This window comes from Artemia franciscana, chromosome 6, assembly GCF_032884065.1.
Source record: "Artemia franciscana chromosome 6, ASM3288406v1, whole genome shotgun sequence".
In the NCBI taxonomy this organism is placed as follows: domain Eukaryota; kingdom Metazoa; phylum Arthropoda; class Branchiopoda; order Anostraca; family Artemiidae; genus Artemia; species Artemia franciscana.
The window spans coordinates 17,219,033-17,245,884 of record NC_088868.1 but is presented as its reverse complement, the minus strand read 5'-3'; the positions used below and the strand labels follow the sequence as shown (position 1 = coordinate 17,245,884).

The 26,852-nt window shown below is 37.2% G+C and overlaps 2 protein-coding genes across 3 annotated transcripts in view; one reads left to right on the top strand and one right to left on the bottom strand.

The window, feature by feature from the left end:
- Positions 1-1,252, bottom strand: part of LOC136028120 (ubiquitin-conjugating enzyme E2 G2-like) — a 40,191-nt gene extending 38,939 nt beyond the window's left edge. The window contains exon 1 of the mRNA XM_065705763.1: positions 1,103-1,252. Within this exon, the coding sequence (XP_065561835.1) occupies positions 1,103-1,145 (43 nt within the window). The 5' untranslated portion in view covers positions 1,146-1,252. The remainder of the gene's footprint in view (positions 1-1,102) is intronic.
- A 7,005-nt stretch (positions 1,253-8,257) lies between these two features.
- LOC136028119 (nucleolar protein 9-like) overlaps positions 8,258-26,852 on the top strand; it is a 53,792-nt gene continuing 35,197 nt past the window's right edge. For both annotated transcript variants that reach the window (XM_065705762.1, XM_065705761.1), the window contains exons 1-2: positions 8,258-8,383; positions 25,307-25,518. In XM_065705762.1, the coding sequence (XP_065561834.1) occupies positions 25,353-25,518 (166 nt within the window). In that variant the 5' untranslated portion in view covers positions 8,258-8,383; positions 25,307-25,352. The remainder of the gene's footprint in view (positions 8,384-25,306; positions 25,519-26,852) is intronic.

Genomic DNA, 26,852 nt, shown 5'->3' with positions numbered 1-26,852 from the left:
CCAGAAAAAAAGCAAGGGGTTTTTGGACAACCTGTATTTTGCTACAGCATGATGTAATGTGAGGGCAGTAACAAGAACCCTGCCTTCTTGGCAAAAATTTCACCAATAATTTCTCAACATAAATTACAAATTTGGTATCTGTTTTGAAAAGCAATTGAAAAGAAAAAATTACATTTAACATGTCTGATTTAAAGGATAAATTTCAAGCAATCAAAGTTACATTTTTAGAATCAGAAGAAAGTCAGTCTTCTGTATATACATCAAAATAGGGTAATTGGCATTTCCAAAAAGAGGTCCTTGTAGGTAAGTTGGTAAAATTCTAGTTAATTGACTTCTTGCTATCTTGGAAAGGGGTTAGGTTAGGAAAATAAAACTTTTGGAGATTGGTCTACAGGCTAATGTATATCCTGGGAAGGTATTTTAAAGTAACCATCTCTACTCTTTCTCCCTCTGGAGGGCCCTGAAATTTGCCTACATGATAGTTCTATTCCTATTAAAATTTTGAAAAAACAACATTTTACCTTAATTTTCAGTTACTAGTTGCTTTTTCTCTGAATTTAGTTCTGAAAATACAATTCCTGTTATTTGAATAGAATTGTGGGTCATATCAATGTTGTTTTTTTTCAAAATTTAGGAAATGTATTTGCATTATCTTTAAAACCTTATAAAGTGGGATTGAGCAAAGTTGTGAAGCTGAAAACCATTTTGTTGTAGCCTACTTCATTCAAGCAGAAGATCTATTTTGCAAGGTTTCACTTTTATAAAACACATATTTTCAAAGGTCATGACCCTCTAGAGGAAGAAGGAGTGGAGATGGGTAATTCAAAATACTTTCCCCAGACATACTTTAGCCTTTAGACTCATCTCTGAAAGTTTCATATTCCTAACCTAACCCCTTTCCAAGATGACCAAAAGTCAAGCAACTAGAATTTTACCCTAACTTTTCTATATTTGGCCTGCACCATAAGCTATAGGCCTATTTACCGACTATTGGACAGGAAGAAATTCTATCTAAGGCCTTTGGGCCAGTAATGCATTGTCTATAGGCTACCCTATATGGTTTAACTAAAAGCCACTCCAAGCTTTAAATTTAAAGAAATACGTCTGTATTCAGCCATTAGTCTTCTAAGCGCAGAAACTGCCATTTTTTTATGATAAATAGTAATTTTTTGTTGTTGTAGAGAAAATATGCTCGGCTTTCGCACTCTGCGATAGTAATAGTAATTTTCTTCTTCTTTTAAATGAAATAGCGTTTGTATAATTTAAAACTAACGTCGCTTGCCAAAATTAGAAGGAAAGTGTTTCAATCTTTACAGGAAGCAAACATAGCATACAGAAAGAAAAATCTTCTTTTTCTGTCGTTTTCTTTTTGTTTTTGAGCGAAAGACATAGAGATGGAAAAAAATGCCACTTCTTACGAAATTTTGCAATCAGATTCCACCATTTCACCAAATTAGGCCATATTATTCTCCCAATCGCCCAGAACCAATGTTCCAGTTCCAAAAATTGTAGGGAGGTATATGGACTAACAGCAATTCCTTTCACCTCTTTGGCTTCTTCTCCAGAAAAACTAGCTACTGGAAGCGCTATTCTCCTCCAGTCGGCAAACAATGGATATATACAATTATGAACAATAATACACTGTTATTGATTGTGGGAAGTGCGAGTACCTGAGCTACCTGTCCCCAGCAGTTTAAGGCACTAGGCCGACCGGTACCAATACGGCTCTTCCTATTCATTCCAGCTCTCTTCTGCACAATCAAAACCTATGGATAAATCGCGTCTCTTTAAAAATAGACTTCTTCAAGCTTTAATAATTATTAAACAATATTTCTCTTCTTTAAGGTATCAATTGCTGCTTTTAATATCTTACGATCAATTTCCCATGGCAGGTTAGAATCCAGGATAGCTGTATAAGTATTTGGTATCTTAGCAAAGGAGCAGAAACGCTTAAGAGCAACAGTCTCCTCACTCTGAGCCTGACAATCAAATAAAATATGCTTGGTCGTTTCCTCTGCTGAAAAGCAGATTCGGCATAAAGGGGAATGATGTAGCTTCCAATTAAATAACAAGCTATTTAGAAGTAGGGCACCTGATTTCAGCCGGTAATATAGCACTGTATTTAATTTTGTATGAAATGGAGATAACATTAATTTACTTTGTTTAACTTTGGATCTTTGCCTGATAATATCTCGTGAATTAAGGTCAGAGGAAGGAGTAGGAGGTAACATAGAAGCCTTTGCTGCTAGAGAATCAGCCATATCATTATATTTTATACTTTGTCTTTAGCAATTCTATTAATATTTTGGATCAGTAGTAATGCTGATTTAGAGTCGGAGAGACAGAGTAGATTTTCAGATTCCATTTTATAATTTATAACTGCATCCAGGGCCAGGCGGATGGCACATAATTCAGCAGACAAGATAGAAGATCCCAATGGGGGAGGAGAAAAAATGTTCAAATTCAGGGATGGGATACATGCTCCAGCTCTTTCCCTCTGGGCAGATCCCTCTGTATATATTTTTCTATAGTTGGGGTAAGCCTTTGAGATGTGTTCAGCCAAAATAGTCTGGATCTCGTAATTAGGAATCAAATCTTTACTAATAGAGATAAATTCTACTTGACAGCTTTGAGGACTCATTTCCCATGGGGGGGGGAGACTCAGCAAAGGGATATGCATAAAGCGAATGTTGATTCCAGTTTGGGACCTCCAGTTGAAACTGATTCCATGATGAATGGGCATTGGGACAGGATGACTTCTCAGCAAAGGTATGTGCATATAGAGCATGCTTGGCTCCATAAGCCAGGATTTGCGAGAAATATTTTATCCTTAGACTAGATGCTCTTTCACTTAAGACACCAATCCCGACAGTATTTTCAACTTTGACAGAGGAGTATGCTTATGCACACCCAAAGCTATTCAATGTAGCAAACAAACCTGAGGATTTAAATGCCGATTTAATAGCGTTGAGTAAAGTAAAATATTAAAATTTGACATAAGTACGTACATGATCGATGAGCATTAACACTGAAGCAGTAACACAGAATTCAGCTGAAGCAGTTGAGTAGAATCATGGCAAAATTTTTGGCAGTGATGCTTATGAGCGGTATCCCCGGGCATTTCTTGCATTCAGCTTTATCCCCTTTGTTGTACAGGGGGATGATAGTTGAAAATCTCCAATCGTGTGGAAAAATCTCCTGTGTCCAAATTTTCTTGAGCAGTTTTTCTAGGTTCAGTGCAAGAAACCTGGGGCTTGCCTAGTACGTTTCTGCTGGTATGGCGTCAATTCTCGGTGTGACATATGGACCAGCAACCCCCCTCCCAATTACAGAACTCAGAGCCAAATCCTTCTTTTGTTCACTTTAGAAAGTTTTAAAATAAGAATCTTTTAAACGTCTAAAGATTTTAAAGTTTAAATCCATCATCCCATAGGATTCGTGCTTTTGGCACGAGTTTTACAGCAAGAAAAAATGATACTTTTTAAACTATCAAAATTGGATTCAAAAATGTAACTTTTGATTAAAGCCAATTAGAAACCAGATTTTTATTACTGGTTTGGTCAACGAACTAGAGGTGAAAATCCTCGTTGTAAAAATAAATCTTTTGCAAGGACGTTAGACCATATGTTGGAGAATAAAAAGAACAGTTGTATTGCAACATTTCTGAGGTCAATCTACCAAGTTCTCAATTTAGAAATCCGGGTTGATTCTGGATACATAAGGTAGACCTGGAAACCAGGAGAGTATTCAGTAAAGTTCTGTCTTTGATGCACAACATAAAGCTAACTCATATTGAAGTCATTTTATCTGAAGTTGTATATGAAGTAAGAAAATAAAGTTATTGTCAATAATTGTCTTTGTCTATGAGTCAAGGTATCAGGTACAGTTCCTATTGTCTGTAGGATCGTTCCCAAGGGAATCTGCACAACTCGGGGGACCTGAACATCAGGATAATGATTCTGTCTCCATGGTTATAGAGATTTGTCTATAGAACCCTCTCAGTCTATACCCCTTATTTACCCTGCTCCCATGTGCAAATTTGCACAACCCCTTAACTATACTTCATAAGAACCCCCCCCCCCCCGTAACAGTGGAGCGGCCTTCAATAAAGACATTAAAGGAACTGTATGTGCCTGACAATATGACTGCCTACTACCATAGACAAATATGATTATTTACAAATTATTTTTGATTTTTAAGTGCAGTATAATTTTATTTTCTACTTATGTGTTTTTTTTATGTGTGTACCCCATCTAAAAATAATTCGAATCTTCAATAGTTAAAATGAAATCCCAATAGAATTTAAAAAAAACTAAATTTTTATATACCGTATACCGTCAATAATTCTTTAAAGAAAAACTGAACTAAAATAACAAATATGACTCAGGAACAAGAAAAGCGCAACAAATTATTGCAACTTCGGTAGAAATTGCCAAATCATTACCTGAGTATGAAGGGGATACGGATGTGGATCAATTCAACATCCATTTAGGACAATTTGTGGAAATGACAAAAATTGACTTAAAAGCATTAAAAAACATGCTACTCTTAAGACTAAAAGGACAGGCATTGACGTTTTTAAAACAAATTGAAAATACCGTAGGAACAGAAGCCACCTCGACAATTAACTCAATAGAGTTATTGCAACAGGCTTTTCAGAAGAGATTCATCGACACTAGTTCATTGAACAAACTAAAACATGGAATAGTAACATTCCAACAGACCCAAAACGTCAGAGAATATTTAAATAAAATTAGAATCGCAACAGAAGCGCGATACGGTCCAGGCGAAGGGGAAATATATGAAAAAGTAATACTAAATGCATTTAAACAGGGACTCAACCCAAATTTATATCGTCTATTAATTGCCAAAAATATCGACGACTTAGAACTGGCAGCTCAGGAAATAGAAAGAGCCGTGGAAATAGATTCAATAGTCCTGCAGCATCAAAAATTTTCAATAAATGTAGTAGAAAGCAAAACAGCTATAAAATCAAGAGATCTCTCTTGCGATTTTTCGCTTGACTCTCTTGCGATTTTTCGCTTGACCCTCTCCGCGATTTTTCTCCAGAGAATCATCGCCGAAACCACTTCGAAATCAAATTTGAACCACAGCATCCCCAAGACAAGTACGCTTTGCCCCCAATAATCAATTGCAATCACAACCCAATAACCAACCAATCAGGTGTTACACCTGCAACCGATTAGGCCATGTAACCAGGAATTGTTTTGTAAACAATAATTTTTGCCCTAATTTCAGAGGGACAAGTATCCATTTGTCCAGGGAGACAAATTATAGTGGGTACGCCATCAGAGGTAACCGGGGAAACACCTTTTTACCAAGAGATAATTCCAAAATTTCCAACTCAGTACGAATCAGTATCGCGGAGGGTATCGCGGAAGGACAAACCAACCTAAAAATGGTTGGAATAGAAACACAAGAGGTAGTTATATCAACCGACGGAACCAATATAACAACTCGATTGCAATTAATAATCAAGAAAACCAAAGTAGAACAAATGAGGGATTTGGTTCTGAGTTCTGTAAGGGGGAGGGGGGTTGCTGGTCCATATGTCACACCAGCGCTTTATCATTCTTCAGCTTCTCAATTGATGCCAGAATTTCCTCTTCGTCAGGGTGCTCTACGTAACTCCTACGTATTGGTTAGTGAGCGTTGATGAAGGAGGCGGGGGGGTTGGATCACTAGTAGATTTAGACCAGGTGACGAAGGGTCCACTTAGGGATTTAGAGTTTTCTGGAAAAGGCACTTCCAACGGTCAACAACTTCGCCACGACTTGTTAGGATGTTACCGTATTCGTCTCTTACAGAGGTCAAGTTCTTCAACCTCTTCCCAGTTGACTCGTTGAGCAGCTAGTACAGTTTCCTAGTATCAGACAGACTAGCTGCTTTTTGTATCTCCACTGCCATATTCTCCCAGTACTTCCTTTTGTATTTTCTTCCTGACTTGTGGCATAGCTTGCGTAGCTGTTCGAATTCATCTGAGCGGCGTAATGGTAACAGACTTTTCTTTGTTACAAGTCGGATGTTATCTCGACCCGCTCGAGTTCTTGTCCTCAAAGAGACTCATTTGAGTGTTCATGCTTGAGGGTGATGAAACGATTTGAAAGCTGAAGACGGAATTGTTCTACTACTGCCGGGTCCTTAAGACGGGCAACGTCAAATCTTTTTGGAGGTTCTTTCCGCTTACGAGCCACTAGCCTGATCTTCACAGATATTCTGACCAAGATGTCATCTGACCCGCACTTGGGACCTTTGTCTTTTCCCTTGTATTTTCCCGTAATGCATCTGATAGAAATTTTCAGATGGACATTTGTTGTCGTAGAAACTTCGAAAAAGGCTCGTTTGGTTGGAAATTTGAAGGGCTGGTGCCCTTTTTAACAGTCGAAAGCGATAGGAGGGCAACTGACCCCCCTTTTTGCTTGCCCATCCATTTCCAAAACACCTCTAACCAAAGTTTTGGAATAGCATTTTGTTCAGTGTAGTTGAAAGGTCTGGAAATTATGTTTTTGACATCCCCCATACCTTCTCAAGACCAGAGCATAATTTGCACTTTACTGACAAAAATGGCTGTGGATTTTTAGTTTATTATACCTATACAGATATATATTCCTTATATTTTCAATAGATTTTAACTTATTAAAGTTACAAAATCAAAACTTTTTAAACGACTTTTATTTATTCAAATCATACAATAAATAACCGAGTCAATCTCAAAACGATCAAAAATTAACATGAGTAGAGTTTGCAACCCCATGCCTTCTAAAGATCAGAACATAATTTGTCCTTTACTGAAAACAAAATATATTTACAATGTTTCCCTTTGTTTTTACTTGTTAAAATGTTTTTAATATATATATATGAAAGGGGAAGTCCTCCCCCTTGCACTCCAATTAAAGTGCGAGTATATGGTGCCCGTTTTAAGAGTAACAAGAAATTGAAGAGATTGGAGGGCAAGCAGTCTTTCTATCAAGCCTATTTATTTTTCAAATGCATCCAGTCAACACTTTGAGACAGGCATTTCGTTCAGCATATTAAAACGGTCCAGCAACTATGTCTTTAGGAATATTAAGCATGTCAAACCCCCACAATTATGCAATTGGCCTATTATGCTTTAAAGCTAAATGTTTCTTTAAAAATAAATCAAAATGAACTGTGTTAAAAGGTTGCCAATAAGACACCTCAGCAATATATCGAGAACGACTGGGATTATTAAGTTGAAACTTTGGGGGATACCTCCATTACTACTTCTGCTCTTATAGGTTAAGTTGATAAAAAGAGTGTAGGTGTATCCAGGTTGTCAAAGAGCATAGATAAAATCTTTTAAGAATTATATTAAGCATTATTTTTCAGGTCAAATTCAGAAGCTATAAAATTAAATTCAAAAATACAGTTTGAGTTAGGGTGAAAAATTGTTAATAAAGTTTCTCCAACATATAAATAGCTACCCATACCATGGATCCTTACAGAAGAAAACTGAAAAGATATACAATATTTTTTTTCTATTAAAAAGACTACGTCAATAAAAGCGAGCAGAAATCAATTTAAAAAAAATCACAAGACTACTTTTTCAAAGAAAAGTAAAGAGCTGTTTTAAGCCAAGAATGAGCAAAAATAAAGTCAAATAATCTTTCAAGCGCAAAACTACCACAAATCATTAGCAATGATTCAATGAAACAGTAAATTATTAAAATAATTTACATAAATATTACGAAGAGTAAATATTACAATAAGTAGCCGAATCAAACTTAAACAAGCAAAATTAATATGAGTAGTTTTGATTGCACCTCTACCATTTTATGACCAGAACACAATTTGAGCTTTACTGAAAACAAAATACGTTTGAAATGTTTTCAGCTTTCTTACTTTCATAAATAAGAATCATCAAAACCTTAACAAAGAAATGTTAACAAAGAAAAAATAAACAGTGAAACATTGAAGCATTTTCATTTTTAACATAGGAAACGCTATAGCGTTCGCTATGCTATAGCGCTGCTTCTCAGAAGGGTTTTTGGACAAAGCCCTTTTAAAAACGGAAACTTTGGAGGAACTACCTGGCTAGCATAAGAGAAATAAGTTTCAAATCTTGGCAAAATTTAAGCCTTGTATCTGTGAAGGATTACGGTGGAAAAATCTGCGAAGTATTTGTGGCCATGTCTTTGGATCATGAGACTTTTGAAGCACCTAGAGTCTAACGAAAAGTTCTGCTGGATCCAAGCCTACGGATTTTCTATCGAAAACTTCTAACATTCAAGGGGAAATAAAGAGGAATAGTGAAAACACTGATCTCCAAGCACTGGAATATTTCAAAATTTCTGAATGCTGCAGACCAACAAGACGGCAAGAGTCTGTAACCTCATAAAAGGTGAACTTATGCTATGTGAATAAAATGCTAGGATATTTTTGTTTCCCCAACACGTTCCTTTAAAAGCTATCTCAGGTCCCTACTACCCAAGGCTGCCACACAAAAAAAAAATTCAACCTGCAGCCATGTAGCCTAGGCTATTGCTTTTATAAACAAGAGCTTAGCCTACTAAATTATTCTTGTTTTTTTTAGTGATTTTGAGAACAAACTTTTCAGAAGTATTATCTATGCAAAAAGACGGAAAATACAAGACTGGAGTAAATGCTAATTACAACAATAACTTAGGCTACTTGGTAAATTTATACATATTCACAGGATATCAACTATTAAGCTTTTATAATATATATGTATATATATATATAAATATATATATATATATATATATATATATATATATATATATATATATATATAATATATATATATATATATATATATATATATATATATATATATATATATATATATATATATATATATATATATATATATATATATATATATAGGCTATATATATATATATGTGTATATATATATATATATATATATATATATATATATATATATATATATATATATATATTTATAGGCTATATATATAGTATAGTCTGTATATAGAGAAAAATTACTTAGTCAATTAATATATATATATATATTTTTTTTAGCTAACTAGGTTGCTGAGTTGATGAAAGTTTTTGGTAAAATTCTAGTTAATTGACTTCTTGCTATCTCAGAAAGGGTTTAGGTTAGGAAAATGAAACTTTCAGGGATGGGTCTACAGGCTGAAGTATGTCCTGGGAAGGTATTTTAAAGTACCCACCTCCACTCCTTCTCCCTCTAGAGGGCCCTGAAATTTGCTACATGACAGGTCTATACCTATTGAAATATTGACAAAACAACATTTTACATTATTTTCAGTAATTAGTTGCTTTTCTCTGCCTTTAGTTCTGAAAATGCAATTCCTGTTATTTGAGTAGAATTTTGAGCCATATCAATGTTTTTTTTTTCAAAATTTAGGAAATGTATTTGCATATCTTTAAAACCTTATAAAATAGAATTGAGCAAAGTTGTGAAGCTGAAAACAATTTTGTTGTAGCCTACTTCAATTAAGCAGAAGATCTATATTGCCAGGTTTCACTTTTATAACACACATATATTTAAAGGTCAGGGCTCTCCAGAGGGAGAAGGAGTAGAGGTAGTTACTTCAAAATACCTTCCTGGGACATACTTTAGTCTGTAGATTCATCCCTGAAAGTTTCATTTTCCTAACCTAAACCCTTTCCAAGATAGCAAGAAGTCAATTAACTAGAATTTTACCAAGTTTTATATATATATATATATATATATATATATATATATATATATATATATATATATATATATATATATATAGGAGACTTTAAATTTGCCAACCATTTGGCTATTAGATCTCATCTCTATATAATTTCAGCTTGAATTAGCCATCTAGTGATTGAAGTACAACAAAATTGTTTTCAGCTTCATAACTTTACTCAATTCCATTTTATAAGGTTTTAAATATATGCAAATAGCCTACATTTCCTAAATTTAAAAAAAAACAACTTTGATATAGCTCAAAATTCTACTCAAATAACAGGAATTGTATTTTCAGAACTAAAGGCAGAGAAAAAGCAACTAGTAACTAAAAATTAAGGTAAAATGTTGTTTTGTCAAAATTTCAATAGGCAATAGACCTGTCATGTTGGCAAATTTCAGGTCCCTCTAGAGGGAGAAGGAGTAGAGGTGGGTACTTTAAGAATACCTTCCCAGGACATACTTTAGCCTGTAGACCCATCCCTGAAATTTTTATTTTCCTAATGAAGCTGAAAACAATTTTGTTGTACTTCAATTAAGCAGAAGATCTATTAACTTTTATAACACATGTATTTTTAAAAGTTGTCAAAGGTTAGTGCCCTCTAGAGGGAGAAGGAGTAGAGGTAGTTGCTTCAAAATACCTTCCTGGGACATACTTTAGTCTGTAGATTCATCCCTAAAAGTTTCATTTTCCTAACCTAAACCCTTTTTAACTAGAATTAACTAGAATTTTACCTAAAATAGCAAACTAGTGTGCTATTATTAAAGTTTATAAGCCAAATACACAGTAGAATTAGCTTACTATTTTGCTATTAAAGTTGCAGCTACATACATACATTTAGATTAGCCAACCAGTTGGCTAATAGATGTGACCTATATATACAGTTTAGCCTGAATTAGCCAGCTAAGGTACAAAACTATTATCCATTTGAGCAAAATTATGTAAAACTAAAACCCTCACATCTTCTAACCAAAAAGGAATTGAGAAAAATTGTATGTATCAGATAAAAGCTAAGCTAAACTTCATGGTTTTTATTAAAATTGTTTAAGCAAACACATGAAATTCTTATTTTATTGACTTATCTACAAGGACCTCCTTTTGGAAATGTCAATTATCCTATTTTGATGTATGTATTGTTTTAGTGATTCAGTTTTATTTATTCACATATTAACAGAAACCTGACTTTCTTCTGATTCTGATAATGTTACTTTTATTGCTTGATATTTATTCTATAAGTGACAAATACTAAATATAATTTTTTCTTTCAATTGCTTGTCAATACAGAGACCGCATTTAATTTATGCTGAAAAATTATCCATTGTAGAAGCCATAAGAGGTACCTCACATATTTATAATATGTAGACTGCAATTCTTTCTTATCTTCCTTTTGGAATATCCTCCAAAAAGGACTTAAATACAAATAATGGGGTGGTGCCATTGCATTTTACAGCTGGGCCAAAATCCACCAATCAAACTGACGCTTTTAAACTACAACACAGCTATGTGCTAAAGAGATCTATTTCTGCAAATGACTCTGCACAAGGTGATGTGTTTCAAGCATAGACCAGCCAACAGGGATCCCCAAATAAACTATGTGTTTGGTAAGCTGAACAGTAGCACCACCTAGCCTAACATCAACAGCAGACCCTTGCTTAGCATTAAATAACATCACTTCTGATTTCTCCTCATTAAACTGAAGGCCTATTTTTCCAAATTCTACTTGAAACTGAATAAAATTCTCCTCTAAACCATGAAGGAGGCAGCTCAGATTATGTACATTGTCTGCATATTTTATTACTCTCAGAATGTATGTCAAATTTGACTTAGATTCTGGTTTGACAATGCTGTTGTTAAATGTGGTAGGTGATGTCAATGGACCCTGTCTTACACCTTTTTTAACAGGAAGCACTGGGCTATTTGTCAGGTTTGGTGTTGTTGGTAGCTTAAGCTCAGCTTTTAAATTTTATTAAATATCATATAAAGGGTTTAATATATACATGGATCAACACCTGCTAGGCTCATATATAAAATAATCTGCTCATGAAATAGTGAATTGAAGTCCCATCTAACATCATGCACAGCAAGAGCTATGCTCTCACCATTTTTCTCAGCTTCAATCATGGCCAAAACAAAAGCAGGAAGAGCATGGCCATAATCTAGACCAGACTGAAAACCAAATTGAAAGTTCTGGAAAGTTCTGGGTTGCAAGGCTTGTGTGATACTGGGTAGGTATGATCTTAGTGGGTATCTCATCACTATCTGAGCAGGGGAACATTCATCAATGATGTATGTCAATACTCAAAGACTCCAAGATAATCAGGTATAGATAAGTCTTGCTGTCATCCACTTGTGTTAGTAGTTTTTTGCTGTATGAACAGCCTTTTCACTTATGCTGTTTGGTTGGTGACTGTCCAGACTCAAGTTTGAGTATTTGACTTGCATTAAAATGGGGGCCATTATTGGTTGTTATTCACCCATGCTGGAAAAAAATGAGATTTCAGCTTGTTAATAGCTTGCTGTCACATGGTGTTGGTTTGGTAATCCACCTTGAAAAATTGACATATGAAGTCAACAGCAATATTTTCCATATTTATATTCCATATTAATTTACTTAAATGCCAAAAAAACTACAAAATATGGCATTCCTGCCAGGAAAGCACAAAATGAGTGCTTGGCTAGGGCAGGAAAATAACTAATGTTAATTAAACAGCAAACAGAATAAACCAACTGAACACAAAAAAAAGAAAGAAGAAAAAAAGGAAAGGAAAAAAATTACCTAAGTTATAACTTTACATAAAAACGAGAGGACATTATGGAAACAGGTAACTAGAAATAAAGGAAAAAACAGCTGGGGGGTCTAAATGAAGAGAACACTTAGCGATTTTCTTGTAATGACCTTTTGCTGCTTGCTTGAACAAAGTAATATTATTTAAATTCCAGATATCACATGGTAGTAGATTCCAAATATTTGGTACAAAAGATCTACTTAAAAAAGAAGCTCTTTTTGTTGAGGGCACTTCTTGGATGATGTCACAAGAATGTTGGGTCTCATAAGAAAGCTGATCTTGACTTATTGTGAACATGTTTTGGTAAGCTGACAGTAGGAGACTTTTGAAATATTCAAAGCATAAAGTTGCAATCTGGAAATCTCAAGTCTTAGACACATCAAATATCCTAGCACTTTTGAATTGAAGGTTGATGTTATCTGTATGTTGAACCAAAGATACAATCTGAATTGCTTTAATTTGTATGATTCGAACTCTTTTGTAACAAGAAATAAAATTACTTGCCCATGTAGAAGACCCATAAGACAGAGGAGGATAAAAATAGAATGATAAATAATTTTTAGTATTTTCTTAGGAAATGGAATTTAAGGTGATGGATGACTCCAAGGGATATTCAAAGTTTGTTACCAACTAACTTTGCATATTCTTTCCATGAAATATTCTCCTCAACTATAAAACCCAGATATCTACAAGTTTTGACTCTTTCTATGGTATTATTACCTACTTTTAATTTCAGATCTGTTTCACTTGACGTTATTGTAGAAAATATAATATAATTTGTCTTACTATAATTAAATGTTAAAGAATTCAAATCTGCCCATGACCCAAACTCATTAAGAGATTTTTCCATTTTTTTTTTTAAACAAAGAAGGTAGACTTTCAGATGCAACAAACAAAAGTGTGTCATCTGCAAATAGTATTATATTAGCTTCAGTTAAATAATATTTTATTTGGTCAACACAAATTAGAAAAATGGGGGGGAGGTCCCAAAATTGACCCTTGTAGGTCTCCTCTCAATATAAAATGTCTCTCAGATGTTATTTTTGAATTATGCAGGACTTGCACCCTATTTCTTAAATACAAATCAAACCATTTTAAAGCTATGTTATCTACCCCAATTGATTTAAGATTATACAGCGACTTATCATGATCAATAGTACTGAATGCCTTTTTAATATCTAAAAATAATGCTGCAGGAATTGGGCCTTTATCAAATGCATAGTTTACCCAATCAACTAACTTTAGGATGGCAAGATCCACTGAAAGCTTTTCCAAAAAGTGGACTGCAAAGTATATACTGCTCTTGAAATGATGTAGTCTGTGTCTATATGCCTGAAAGGGTAATTCAGTATTTTAATTGCAATTATCACCTCCTTCTTTTGGTTTGGGGCAAACTTTGCACAGGTCTTGCATTGGCTTTCTAATCTTTCATTGTCTTGTGTGATAACTGGCCAGAATGTAGACATCCTGGTCCCCCTCTTTGGTCTTCCCTTCTCTGAGATGAGAAGTATGTAGTTAGTATACTTTGTCTGCCCTCAGGTATCTTGGGATGGCTATTTGCTTCCCTTTTATGACAGATCTGTTGAGTTTGGGCCAATTCTTGATGGTAATTCCAGAATTATCCAACTTTTAGTCAAGGTCTTTATTATTGTTTGACTTTCCACTTTTAAAGTTTGGATCAGGGAGTTCATTACTTTGTCTTTTATTGTTTCAAGATGTATGTGGTTTAGGCTTTGGCTTTTTATGACTAAGTTTTGGAGGACAATTGGGCCAGAACTTCCATGTCTATCTGACTCCATGTCTATATCTGCAAGGTGCATGCAAGATAGGGCATTTGTCACAGAGATAGTCTATACAGGTCTGTACCTCAGCTTTATATTATATGGTTTAACAGCTAACATCTGTCATTGTAGCCTTGAATGTGATTTTAGTATAGACTCCTCTAAGATAACTCAATAGGTTTCTGGTATGTGTAAATACCAATCTTTCTCCTAAGTAGATACTGGTGGAATCTTTTGCAAGCAAATGATATTTTAAACTTTTCTTTCTTCAATTGTCAGTAATGCTACTCTGCTTTGCTTGGGAAAAAATGCGCCATTGCTCTGACTGTCATCAGTTGTGCACCCAGACTGTGCTAAGAAGCATCTATAATCACCTCAATATCCTTGGCTTCCGGATTGAACAATGAGAGCTTTTGATTGACGAAATTCTGATTAACTCCTTTTGCCTCTTTGTTACTGGGATTCCAATCAAGTTTGTGCTGTTTGGACAGTTGTCCAATTGGCTGCCCAATTTGATGTAGCTAGGCTGGGGATGTGTCTGGAAATGTAGTTGTATGTTTGTAATAATATATGTAGTTCTTCTAGGCTTCATGGTGCAGACATGTTTTCTAATGTCTTTGTTTACTTTTGATCAGGGATTGTGCTGCCTGTTGTCGATCTTTGTCTAGAGTAGGCCATAGAAGTAGCATTGAAGACATATTTTTCTCTATTGAAATGTGTTCCATTGTCTCTTGCAGCTTGGAATACTGCCCTCAGTACTGCATCATGTTCAGCACCATTGTCTGCTATGCTATCAATGATCAACCTGAGCTCTAGTTCTGCAAGAGTCTCTTCCATCCAGTGCTGAAATTAGTCCAAAAGTGTATTGCTTCCATTTGTACTCTACAACACCATGCATGATGTTGAATGTTTTCAACTTAGAGGAGGGTTTGCCCAGCACCATCAACGTTATCAACATTGGGTATTCTTGATGAATACCAATCTTGATGAATTTCTAGGCACCTTTGCACTTTGCTGGTAATTTGTCAAATAAGGGTATAGTGTAATGTGGTCTCTGAATTGCTCTGTTTTAATGATAATCCAAACAGATTCTAAGTGACCCATCTGCCTTTGTTGCCAGGACCACATAATTTACCCACTGTGTTGGCTTGGTAAAACTGCTTTGGTGGCTATACAGTAGGTATTGCATCACACTTTTAGATACATATTGCAGGTTCCAGGTAATATTCCTCTGTCCTCAAACACCTGACTTAATTCATTTTAGCAAAGTTGGATTCCTGGCCTGAAAGGGGCTGGATTATTAACACTGAGGACAAACTTCAACAGAAACGGTCATTTGCAGGACTGGTAACTGGTACCTGCAGATAGGGGCTCTGTTTGTATATACTACATAAAAGCTATGAGCCTGAGGGATTGGTTCTTGTACCAAACTTTTGGGTTGACTGTCTCAAGTAGCTTTAGCTGTCCTCCACTGTATTAGCAGTCAGAAATAGTGCTGGCTTTCCAAACTTTGCCTAAACTTCCAAACTTAATAAAGTATTTAGATGACAAAATGTTGGTCTTGGCACCAGTGTCAATCTTGAATACAAGTTCACTATCCTGCTCAGCCAGTCTTATGTGTGTACAAGGATTTTCTACCTTTTCTTCACTGTAGATGGATTCAATCATGAATTGCATATCTTCTTCTGCCTTGCTTCTTGTTTTAAGCTTGTGTACTGCCTTGCTCTTGCATGTTTAGGCAAAATAGTTCATTTTCCAACACTTGCTACAAAGTTTCTCTTTTGCCGGGCTTTTATGGCGTTTAAAGTACAAGCCACCACTGAAATAGCATGCAGGGAGATTTATCTGTCTTTAAACCACTTCTGCCTCCTGTTGCAGCGCTCAATTCGTCTAGCCATGGTAAGTGTAGCTCCCTTGCTGAGAATCCATTCATATGTTCTTGAACTCAATGATTGTCTCGATCATCAGATTAAAAGTCCTTTGCAAGTACTTTCAACTGGATGATGTAATGTCGTCTATTGAATAGGTTTATTGACCCAGGCTACCTACAAAAAACATAACATGAAACTTCCATACAAGGTAATATAAAAATACTACATCTTCCTTCTCATAATAAAAAACAACATACTAAACTTCCAAAACACTTTAACTTCAAGGGTGGTCCACTAAAGTCTTGGCTCGGTCCACTTCACTGAGTCTTTGGCCGCGTTAAGGCCGCAGCTTTTCATACTTTTATGTAATATAAAAATACTACATCTTCCTTCTCATAATAAAAAACAACATACTAAACTTCCAAAACACTTTAACTTCAAGGGTGGTCCACTAAAGTCTTGGCTTGGTCCACTTCACTGAGTCTTTGGCCGCGTTAAGGCCGCAGCTTTTCATACTTCTTTCCACTTCACTCCTTTTACAGGTTTAGCTTCAGGGGTCTTCTTACTGTTCGACCATAGCGCGTGCGTAGCTGCAATGGTGTTTCGCTGGTACCCTGGGGCTGAGATACGGTGGCCATCTGGTTGGGGCTCGGGCTGGCCTGCTGATCGTCCTGCAGTAGCAATGGGGACATGAACAGGTCTGGCTGTGAAGCTGAGGGTGGTGACTCAATAGCCGTTTCTGTTATTGGTGGTGCTGCTTCATCGCTTGTCTCACTGACTCGGCTCAAACCTTGCTGGCTTTGATGTGGACGGGCTGTGAGATGTTTACGGTTTCTCCTTAGCACGGAACCTTCATTGGTACGCACCCGGTAGGATCGTGGCTTTCCTGCATGGGATAGCACAACAGCCTGACTCCATGGTCCGTCGGGTGTCTTCTGTACGTAAACCGCGTCTCCAGGGGTGAGTTGTTTCAGTGATCTAGCTGATTTGTCATGATACAGCTTTTTGCGTTTCTGCATTTCAGTTCTTCGTTGGGTGAACTGTGTGGTCGGAATGACTTTCTTCTTTAGGTGCTGTGAGGTGCACGGCAGAATGGATCTTAGCTGACGCGACATTAGGAGCTGGGCTGGTGACGTGAACCCGTCAACTGGTGTATTCCTATACTCTAGTATACCCAGAAAGGGGTCTTCTCCGTTTTCTGTCGCTTTTGTCATGATGTTTTTTGAGATTTGTACCGCCTTCTCGACCAGTCCGTTGGATTTTGGGTATCCTGGGCTGGACGTGGTTAGTGCGATTCCCCACGTCTTGGCAAAATCGGTGAATTCTCTCGATGTGAACTGAGGTCCGTTGTCTGACATTAGTTGAGACGGTATGCCGTGTCGGGCGAAATGGGCCTTGAGTTTCGTGATGACTGCACTGGATGAGGTCGTCGGAAGCTTGTCGATTTTGAAAAAACGGCTGTGGTAGTCGACGGTTACCAAGAAACTGGCGCTTTTCCATTCGAAGAGATCGGTCGCAACCTTTTGCCACGGCAGCGTCTCGATGTTGTGGTTAATCATCGGTTCCTTTGAATTGCCTGGCATGTTGTTGGCGCATGTTTGGCACTTCGTTATGTACCGCTCGACGTCGGCGTTGAGTCCTGGCCAATATACCAGCATTCTGGCTCGTTGTTTCGTTTTCTCGATTCCGAGATGGGCTGCGTGTAACTGCTGCAGTGTAGCTCCCTGCATATTCTTGGGAATGATCAGCCTTTCTCCTTTGAGCAGGATGCCTTTTTTCGAAGGAGAGTTCATGCTGCAAGTTCCAGTATGCTAGGATGTTGGTTGGGCAGTCTTTTCTTGCACTCGGCCACCCCGCTTGGACCGTTTTGATCAGGGTACTCAGTTCTGAATCTTTTGTTGTTTCCTCCTGGATCTCTTCGAGCTTCTGGTCACTGGCAGGTAGGTTTCGTACAACTTGATGTACGTAGACATCTAGACTTTCTTCCAGTGTTGGATCCGCATCGCCCAGGTGTAGGCGGGATAGAGCATCGGCTACAGGAATTTCTGAGCCCGGTCGGAACTTCAGGCTAAGGTCATAAGGCTGGAGCTGGAGCATTAATCTCTGTACTCGGGGTGGGGCCTTGTGGATAGGGTTTGCCACCACTGTTTCGAGTGGGCGGTGGTCAGTAGTAACTTCGACATGCCGGCCATAGAGATAATGGTGGAAATGTTTGCAACCAAATACGATGGCGTACAGCTCTTTTTCTAGCTGGGAATATTTCTGCTCTGTTTTGCTGAGCGATCTCGATGCGTACGCTGTGACTTTCCCCTTCGAGACCAGGTGTGCACCAAGTCCGTGGCTAGAGGCATCAACTATGAGTTCCACGTTGTTACTTTTGTGATTGAAGAACGGGGTGTTGGATACTATGGAGCTCTTCAAGTCTTCTAGGATCTGTGTGTGTGTCTCTTCCCAGATGAACGGGTCTGCTTTAGTCAGGTCACGGAGTTTTTTGTTCTTTGTTGAGAGACTTAGTTTGTACTTGGCTAAGTAATTGATCATCCCAAGAAGTGTTTGGAGTTCTTCTCGGCATGATGGGCTTGGCACGTTGTTTATGGCACGGATCTTATCGGGGTCTGGCTGCATTCCTTCGGAGCTTATGACGTGTCCGAAGTACTTTACTCGGGATACTGAGAACTCGCACTTCTCTTTGTTGAATCGGATGCCCTTGACAAGGATGCGTTCCAATATTGCTGCTAGGCGTTCGTCGTGTTCTTCTTGGGTGTCGCCATACACGATCATGTCGTCAATGATGATTTCGAATCCTTCTAGGCCTTCGAAAGCGTCTTCCATTCGCCGCTGAAATTCATCTTGGGCTGAGATGATTCCGAAGGGCATTCGCTTGAAACGGTATCTCCCATAGATCGTGCTGAATGTCATAAGATAAGAAGAGTCGTCAGACAGCAGAATGGACCAGTAACCGGATCGGGCATCAAGTTTGGTGAATACTTTGGCTCCGTGTAGCTTCAAGGTGACATCGTCCAGAGTGGGAATCGGGTAGTGCGGTCGCTTGATGGACTTAATTAGATCAACTGGATCTATGCACAGTCTTATGGAGCCGTCCTTCTTTTCTACCATTACCATTGAGTTGACCCATTCGGTCGGGGTCACTACTTTTTCTATGATACCTAGGCTTTCTAGGCGGCTGAGCTCTGTTTTGAGCTTATCCTGCATAGCGGCGGGGACTCGTCGGACTGGGTAGACGGTTGGCGTAGCGTTTTCCTTTAGGTGTATGTTGCATTCTCCGTCCAGCTTTCCAATTCTTCTGAATACTTCTTTGTACTTTTCCTTCAGGTGTGGTACTTGGGAGGTTGCTACGTCTATGTTTAGGACTAGCTTGATCAGGTCCAGGTTGAGCTAGAACGGTAGCCAATGATTGGGGAGGATGAGGTCTCGACTACGTAGAACTGCTGCGTGCTGCTCACGTTGTGTTTGTACCTACAGGATTTTTCACAGACTCCTGTTACTGGGATCCGCGCTCCACAATAGCTTGTGAGGTGCTTATTGGTGGGCTTTTGCGTGATGAGATCAAAATACTTCTTTGGGATGATATTCACCTGGGCTCCTGTGTCGATCTTAAATTGTACAGGGAACTGGTTGTTGATAGTCAGTGGAATAACTGCTTCGTCTTTGTTCTTACTTTGCTCGATGGAGTAAAGGAAAACAATTTCGTCGCCGGGGTTTGTATCTGCGGCGTCTTCATCAACTGCAATGACTGTCTTACTTCGACAGACCCTGGCAAAGTGGTTGGTCTTTTTGCATATGGAGCAGGTTTTCCCCTTTGCAGGACAGATGTGTGAGGGGGAGTATGTTCCGCCACAGAAGTAGCATGCTTTACTCTTGGAGCCACTTGCTTCTGTTTGTTTGTTTCTACCACTGTTCCGGTTTTGGTAGCGGAATATAGCGTCGATCTCTTGTTTGATGGGGGCTGGCCTCGTTCCGTTGAATGTCTTGAGTTGAGCCTGGGTCGCTTCGTGGCTTCTGCACATAAAGGTTGCTTTATCCAGTGTGAGTTCATCACCTTCAGCCAAGAGCTTTTCACGCACATTTTGGTTTTGGATTCCACATACAATTCGGTCCCGAACCATTTCATCTGGGTCTGAGTAGGAGCATGGTTTCACTAATGTCCTTAGATCTGTGATGTATTTTTCCACAGTCTCTGTGTTGTTTTGGTCTCGCTTCTGGAACAGGTATCGTGCAAAAACTGTGTTCTTCTGAGGTGAAGCATATGCTTTGAATTTAGCGAGGTAAGGTTCAATTTTATGCAGCTCTTCAGGCACGACGTTGAAGGTGTTGAATATTTCCCGACCTTTTGCTCCAGCCCAGATGAGTAGGTAGGCACACTGTACTTTTTCTGTTTTGCCTGAAAGTGGCCCTGCAAACATCAGCTTAGCGTGTTCTTCGAAACGGTCCCATTCCTCTGAAAGGGAGTTGACCTCCCAGTTTATTGATGGCTGAAGGACGTCCATTGTTATTCAGATCCCACTTCTGACACCATGTAATGTCGTCTATTGAATAGGTTTATTGACCCAGGCTACCTACAAAAAACATAACATGAAACTTCCATACAACGTAATATAAAAATACTACAGATGATGTAGGACTCAGTAGTATATATCTCAACAATATATCTGGCAAAGACAGGGTTTATGCTTTGCTGAATTTGGTTATCAAGCCTGACTGTGTATACCTTTGGCTTATTTTGTTCTGTGTAAGTTCAGATCAGTATACAAGCATTGAGCTATGTCTGAATTTCCACTTAGTAGAGCAGAGAACATAGCTCACACTGTCTTCTGAATTTCCTTCATTCTGATTTGAGATTGGGGCTTGACCAACTGATTGATGGGGCTGGTGTGCCATCTATGTTGAGTTCTCGACCTCTGTTTCTAACACCATGCAATGAACTCTGTTATGCTCAAGTCAACTCAATAGGTAAATATATCACACCAAAGCACCTAGAATATTGAAATAAACATAATCAGAGTAATCTGTCTATATTAGTTAAATCTGTTCTTTGTTAAAATGGGTTTCTGCATTCTTGATTTGATTAAATGGAGTTTTGCGTGGGTGATAATAGACCTTGTAGAATTGTTTTCAGAGACACCGCTATAGTTTTGCCTTTGATAAAGGTTTTTGGACAAAGCCCTTCTAAAAATGAAAGCTTTGAAGCACCTAACTGGCTTGCATAAGAAAACAAAGTATCAAATCTTGGCAAATTTAAACCTTTGGGATTGGGGCTTATCCAACTGATTGTTTGGGCTGGTGTGCCATCTATGTTTAAGTCTTGACCTCTGGTTCTGACACCATGCAATGAACTCCATGTTGCACTCATTTCAACTCATTAGGTAAATTTGTCAGACCTAAGCACCCAAAATATAGAAATAAACATAATCACTCTGTTTCAGTTACATCTATATTTCTTTGTTAAAATAGGTTTCTGCATTCTTGATTTGACTAAATCCAGTTTTGCATGGATGATAATAGACCTTGTAGAATTGTTTATATAAGTATTATCAGAGTAAATACAAGAATTGATTTGATAAATCCAGTTTTGCATGGGTGATAATAGACCTTGTAGAATTGTTGATATAAATGTTGTTTGAGATGTTATAAATATGTGAATAACAAGAGAAGAAAACATGATAATCTTATAATAGAAAAATTATTAATATTATGAAATAAGAGTCTTATTGTTTTTGTTTTTTTAATTGCCATTAAGACAACTATTGTGGTATAATATAAAAGAACATGAAATAAGGAATTCGATGGTGCTGGTTATGTATATGCTGGACTAACAATGCTTCTTGACTACTGAGGTCCTTGTACCAGCTCTGCAGTGTGTTGTTACAGTTGAGTTTGAACTCTGGATCCTAAACTACCCAGCTAAGATCAAACCCATTGTGCCACCACAAGACATTAGTACTGCTCTTTTTGTTTTATGGTGTTTCTATCAGAAGACTCTCTCATCCAGTGGTAACTTTCTTAACATAGTTTTGGGTCTGCTTTTCTTTGACTCTTGGTTTTAAAAACAGAATTCTAATGACTTGACCTGGTTTTTAAGCCATGTCGGAATTTTCTGTTTTTTCAAATTTAATACATTTTTTGAATTCTTTATAAATTATGACTTAGCAAAATTATAAGGTTCGAAATATGGTAAAATCCAAGATGAGGGTTTTATGTCAATCTTGGAAAGTAGTTGAAGAAGGTATAAAACTTACGAATGAATTCTTAGCTTCAACTATTTTCTGGGAATGAATCTTTAAGCACTTACCTCCAAATAGCTATTTCCTTTTCAAATGATGGAGTCAATAAAAAAGAGACTGAAAACCCAAAATACAGGTAAAACATCTTATGTTGGAGTTTGGATAGGTATATGCACCCCTAACCAGGGGCACAGCTAAGGAGGGTGGGGTGGATCCTCCCAAAAAGTTCCAAGACCTTGGCATGCAGTGCTGATGCCTTAGGATTTTGGGTATCCTTGTCATCTTAATTTAGATATGTATTTGCATTTGTTGACAGACTGGATGATTTTGTTAGCACATTCCTTATATACCTGCCAAAACTCAAAACCCTAGCTTCGCCTCTGCCTGTACTTAGGTATAGGTACTTGCCATATATAAAGCTTTTAATCCCTAGAAAAAAGGAAAGGGTAGAAATAAAAGCTTGATAACGCCTTCCCAGGATGTATTTTATGCCCTGGATTTATTCCTGAAAGTTCGATTCACATAGCTCAGCTATTTTCTGAGATATCAAGAAGCCCCATGATTATAACTTCACCCAAAATGCTTTCCATGCTTTGTTGGACCTCACGTGTACTGTAGATCTATTTCTCAAATTTCCATTTTGCAACGCGAAGTTTGTGTGTATTTATAAAAGGTCAATGCCTTTTGGAAGGGAAAAGGATGGTGGTTGATCCAGAAGACCTTTCTTGGCCAAATTAGCTCTGAAAATATTCTTCAAAGTTTCATTCACCTGACTGAAGTACTTTCCAAGGTATCAATTACACAATTCTCTCCTTTCCAGCCCTACCTTATCTCCTGCCCACTCTACCACCCAAAATGAAATTTAACAAATACCATTCTAAAGATAGTTTTAATTTCTGTTCAAATAATTCACAAGTTCCACTGCCTTAATGCTTGTTGGCAGCATATTCTTTACAGTGAAACCCATGTGTTTCATTAAAAATGAAGGCGAAATACCATGATATAAGTCAACATTTATTTATCTCTATGTCAAGTTCCTTTTTTATGCATTTCTCAATCAAATTTCTAAAAAACATTTGTGGTTAAACATTCTTCTTTCGAAAAATAGCACATGGAGCCTAAAAACAGCCTTCTTTCAGCTTCATACAAAAATTTGGATGCATTTGGGAAAAGAGGCTGTTTGTGTGTGTGTTGGAGGGGATGGTCCCCCGCTCACTTTTGACTCATAAAAAGGTAACTAGAAATTTCATTTTCCTGTGTAGTGAGCCACCTTTGAAGTTTACACTACCACCCCTTATATAGAAACCTTATGCACCCCGGGACATAAGTGTAAACACTGGTTCCTGGGCTTTGGAGGTTTGTTTTGACCCTGGATTTTTGTTATATGATATTTGAACTATTTAAAAAAAATGGCTGTCTAAAAATTGTATCGGATGGGTTTGAGGGATAAATGGCTATTTGTCCTTGGATCTCTTATGACTCTTAAAAAGTGCACCAGAACTTTTAATTTCCAATCAAATGAGCCCTCTGAAGTTTATACGACCATCATTTCCATAAGAACCATATATGCCCTCAGGGCATAACTTACAACGTCTGCCCTCGGGCCCTGGGGGTTTCGTCGACGCCGGAGTGTTTGTTATCCGACTTTTCAACTATTTTAACAAAACGGGTATTTCGAATTTCTTCATCCGATGTATTTCGGGTAAAAAAGGGGCGTGGGGGGGCTAGTTCACCTCAAAATTCCAGTTCAAATCAAATTCCAGTCAAATGAGCCCTCTCTGAAGTTTATATGAGTATCTATACCATAAGAACCATATATGCCCACAGGGCATAGCTTAAAATGCCTGCCCCCGGCCCTGGGGGGCTGTGTCGACACCCAAGTTTGTATCTCATCTTCGAACTATTATTAACAGAATGGCTATCAAAAAATTTTTATCTAATGCATTTGGGGGAAAAGGGCGTTGGACGGCTAGTTGCACTTTGATCACTTTTGACTCAAGGACACTAGAACTTCTGGTTTCCAATCGAATGAGCCCCCTCCGAAGTTTATACGACCATCATTTCCATATGAAGAGCCTCTGGGAAAAAGAAAAAATAAGTGATAATAATAATAAAACATTGGAGCCGTATGGCCTTTACTATAGGCAATGCTTAATTAAAACTTAGGACTCCTTGTAACGAGTTATATTTAAGCATGATATCCGTATCACCACAACAGTCTTGTTTAAAGTCTATCAACTTTGGTTAAGTTACCTAAACTGAATTAATCTTCTTTAAATTCGTGTTAGGGTCCTCACTTTAGCTCTGCTGTTACATACCTGACTAAAGGTTCAGGAAATAAACAAAAACCCAAGCGCAGACTTACCGTTGAATTTATTTCACAACGGACCGAGGTAGATTTTGAGATAGGAAACCAATAAATGAAATAAGCTCATATTTATTTTTAGATGATTTAAAATCTTCTACTGCATTTTTATGTTGTAATTTTCAAATATACTCTTTATTTTTTTTCTTTCTTATCAATAAATGTTTTGTTGTTTTTTTTTTATCATATCTTGACAGTCACTTTATAATATTGTTTGTCCAGGACTCTCTACTTTGTGTCCACATTTTCAGTTTTGTTATAATAAAGCCCATGTCTTGTGACAATATTATTCATGCTTATGCTTTTGTGAGGAACGCATTTTGAATGTAGATGTCATTTTTTGTATTGTTTTTAACTCTTCTTCATTACTTTTTTACAGATGACAAAGGGTTTTGGACGTGTTCCTGAAATATTTGGATTTTTTCTGTGTTTCAGTATTTTCTTCAGTTTATCACTTTACTGCCTAAAATAAAAAAAGCTCTCATTATAGAAAAACTATAGTTATTCTAAATTAAATTATTATACGTTTCATTTTCTTATTTAAGGGAATTGAAAATTAACAGACGATTTCATCTCCTTTAAATTCCAACTATGGAAAGGAAATATAAAAAGAAAAAGTCATTTCTCTCCTGTGCCAAGAAGTTTGGATCAAAAGGACTTTATGGTAAAGGAAAGAATATTGATGAAGAAACATACCATTATTACCTCCAAGTAATGAAACGCCTAAACGAAAATTTTGAACAAGAAGATGAAAAAGGTTCGATTACTTTCATATTTGTTCCTTCACTTCTAAGTTATGTTAGTTCTAGCATATTTTAGCATCCTTTTGTTTTATATTTGCAATGAAATATTTTGTTGTTGTCTGATCTGTAACTTGGAGCTGTTACTATTGCAAGCAATGCAGTACTGCATTGCTTGCTTGAAAACCTGTCACCGTAGTCATTGAGTGACATCGATGCGTTTCTCAGCTCAAATGTTTGCTGCTCTTTGGAAATGACAAAAATGTAAAAGGATTTATGCCAGCAATTAGGTCAAAGCCAAAACAAGAGCATATGAGTAGTGATCTAGATAGTATTTTTATGGGCCCAATACCCCTTTAATTAAATGTAAGTAGCCTCTCGCTTGTCAAGGACATTCCATAAGGCACTTTTGAGGTTCAATAAACTCTTAAGGAACCGATTTTTCTGGCCTTGGGTGTTAGTTGTGCAATAATTTAACCCTAAGGCACTCATGAGGATCAATGAAATCTTAAACAATCGATGTCTCTAGCCTTGAATGTTAGTTGCGCAATCATTTAACTCTAAGTACAATGAACTCTAGAGGATCAATGAACTCTAGCACCATCGATTTCTCTGGCCTTGAATGCTAGTTATGCAATGGTTTAATCCTAAAGCATCTTGAGGATTAATGGACTTGAGGCACAATTATTTTTTCAACAATTTCATGTTGATTAACTAGTTTTGCAAACTGTAATTGCTTCCAGTTGTGCGTGGTCTTTTTTTTGCTCGCCATGTTAATTGCGCAATTGATTTATCTAGCCTTGAGTTACTTGTAGGTTATTGCCTAAGGTACTTGGAGGAGAAATAAAATCTGAACAAAACTGAACATGGTGATTCTAATGGTGTGCTGGAAGACCAATGAAATCTGAACAAACCCGCTGACGGTGATTTCCTAAGGCGCACTTGAGGAACAATGAACTCTGAACAAACATGGACAAGGTGGTTCTACCTTTTTTGATTCTGTTGCGAAACATGTTACATAATGATCTAAAATGACTGCTAACTAGTTTCTGATGATTTCAGAAATATTTGACTTCTATAAGATTTGAACTGGAGACTCCTAAGGACGAATGAATGACGCTCTAGTCAACAAAACTATCAAGTCTATGTTGCCAAATTGTTTTTAGAAATACATTGACAAAAAACCTTACATGTTACCTTATGAATTAACAATTAAATGAAATGAGTAGTATCCTATTAATACTTCCGACCACTCCCATAGGTACTACTCTTTTCTTCCTTAGTGTTTAAGATCACGAAGAAGGGTTAACGGCGATTCGTCAAGTGCTGCTATCGACCTAACAAAAGTAAT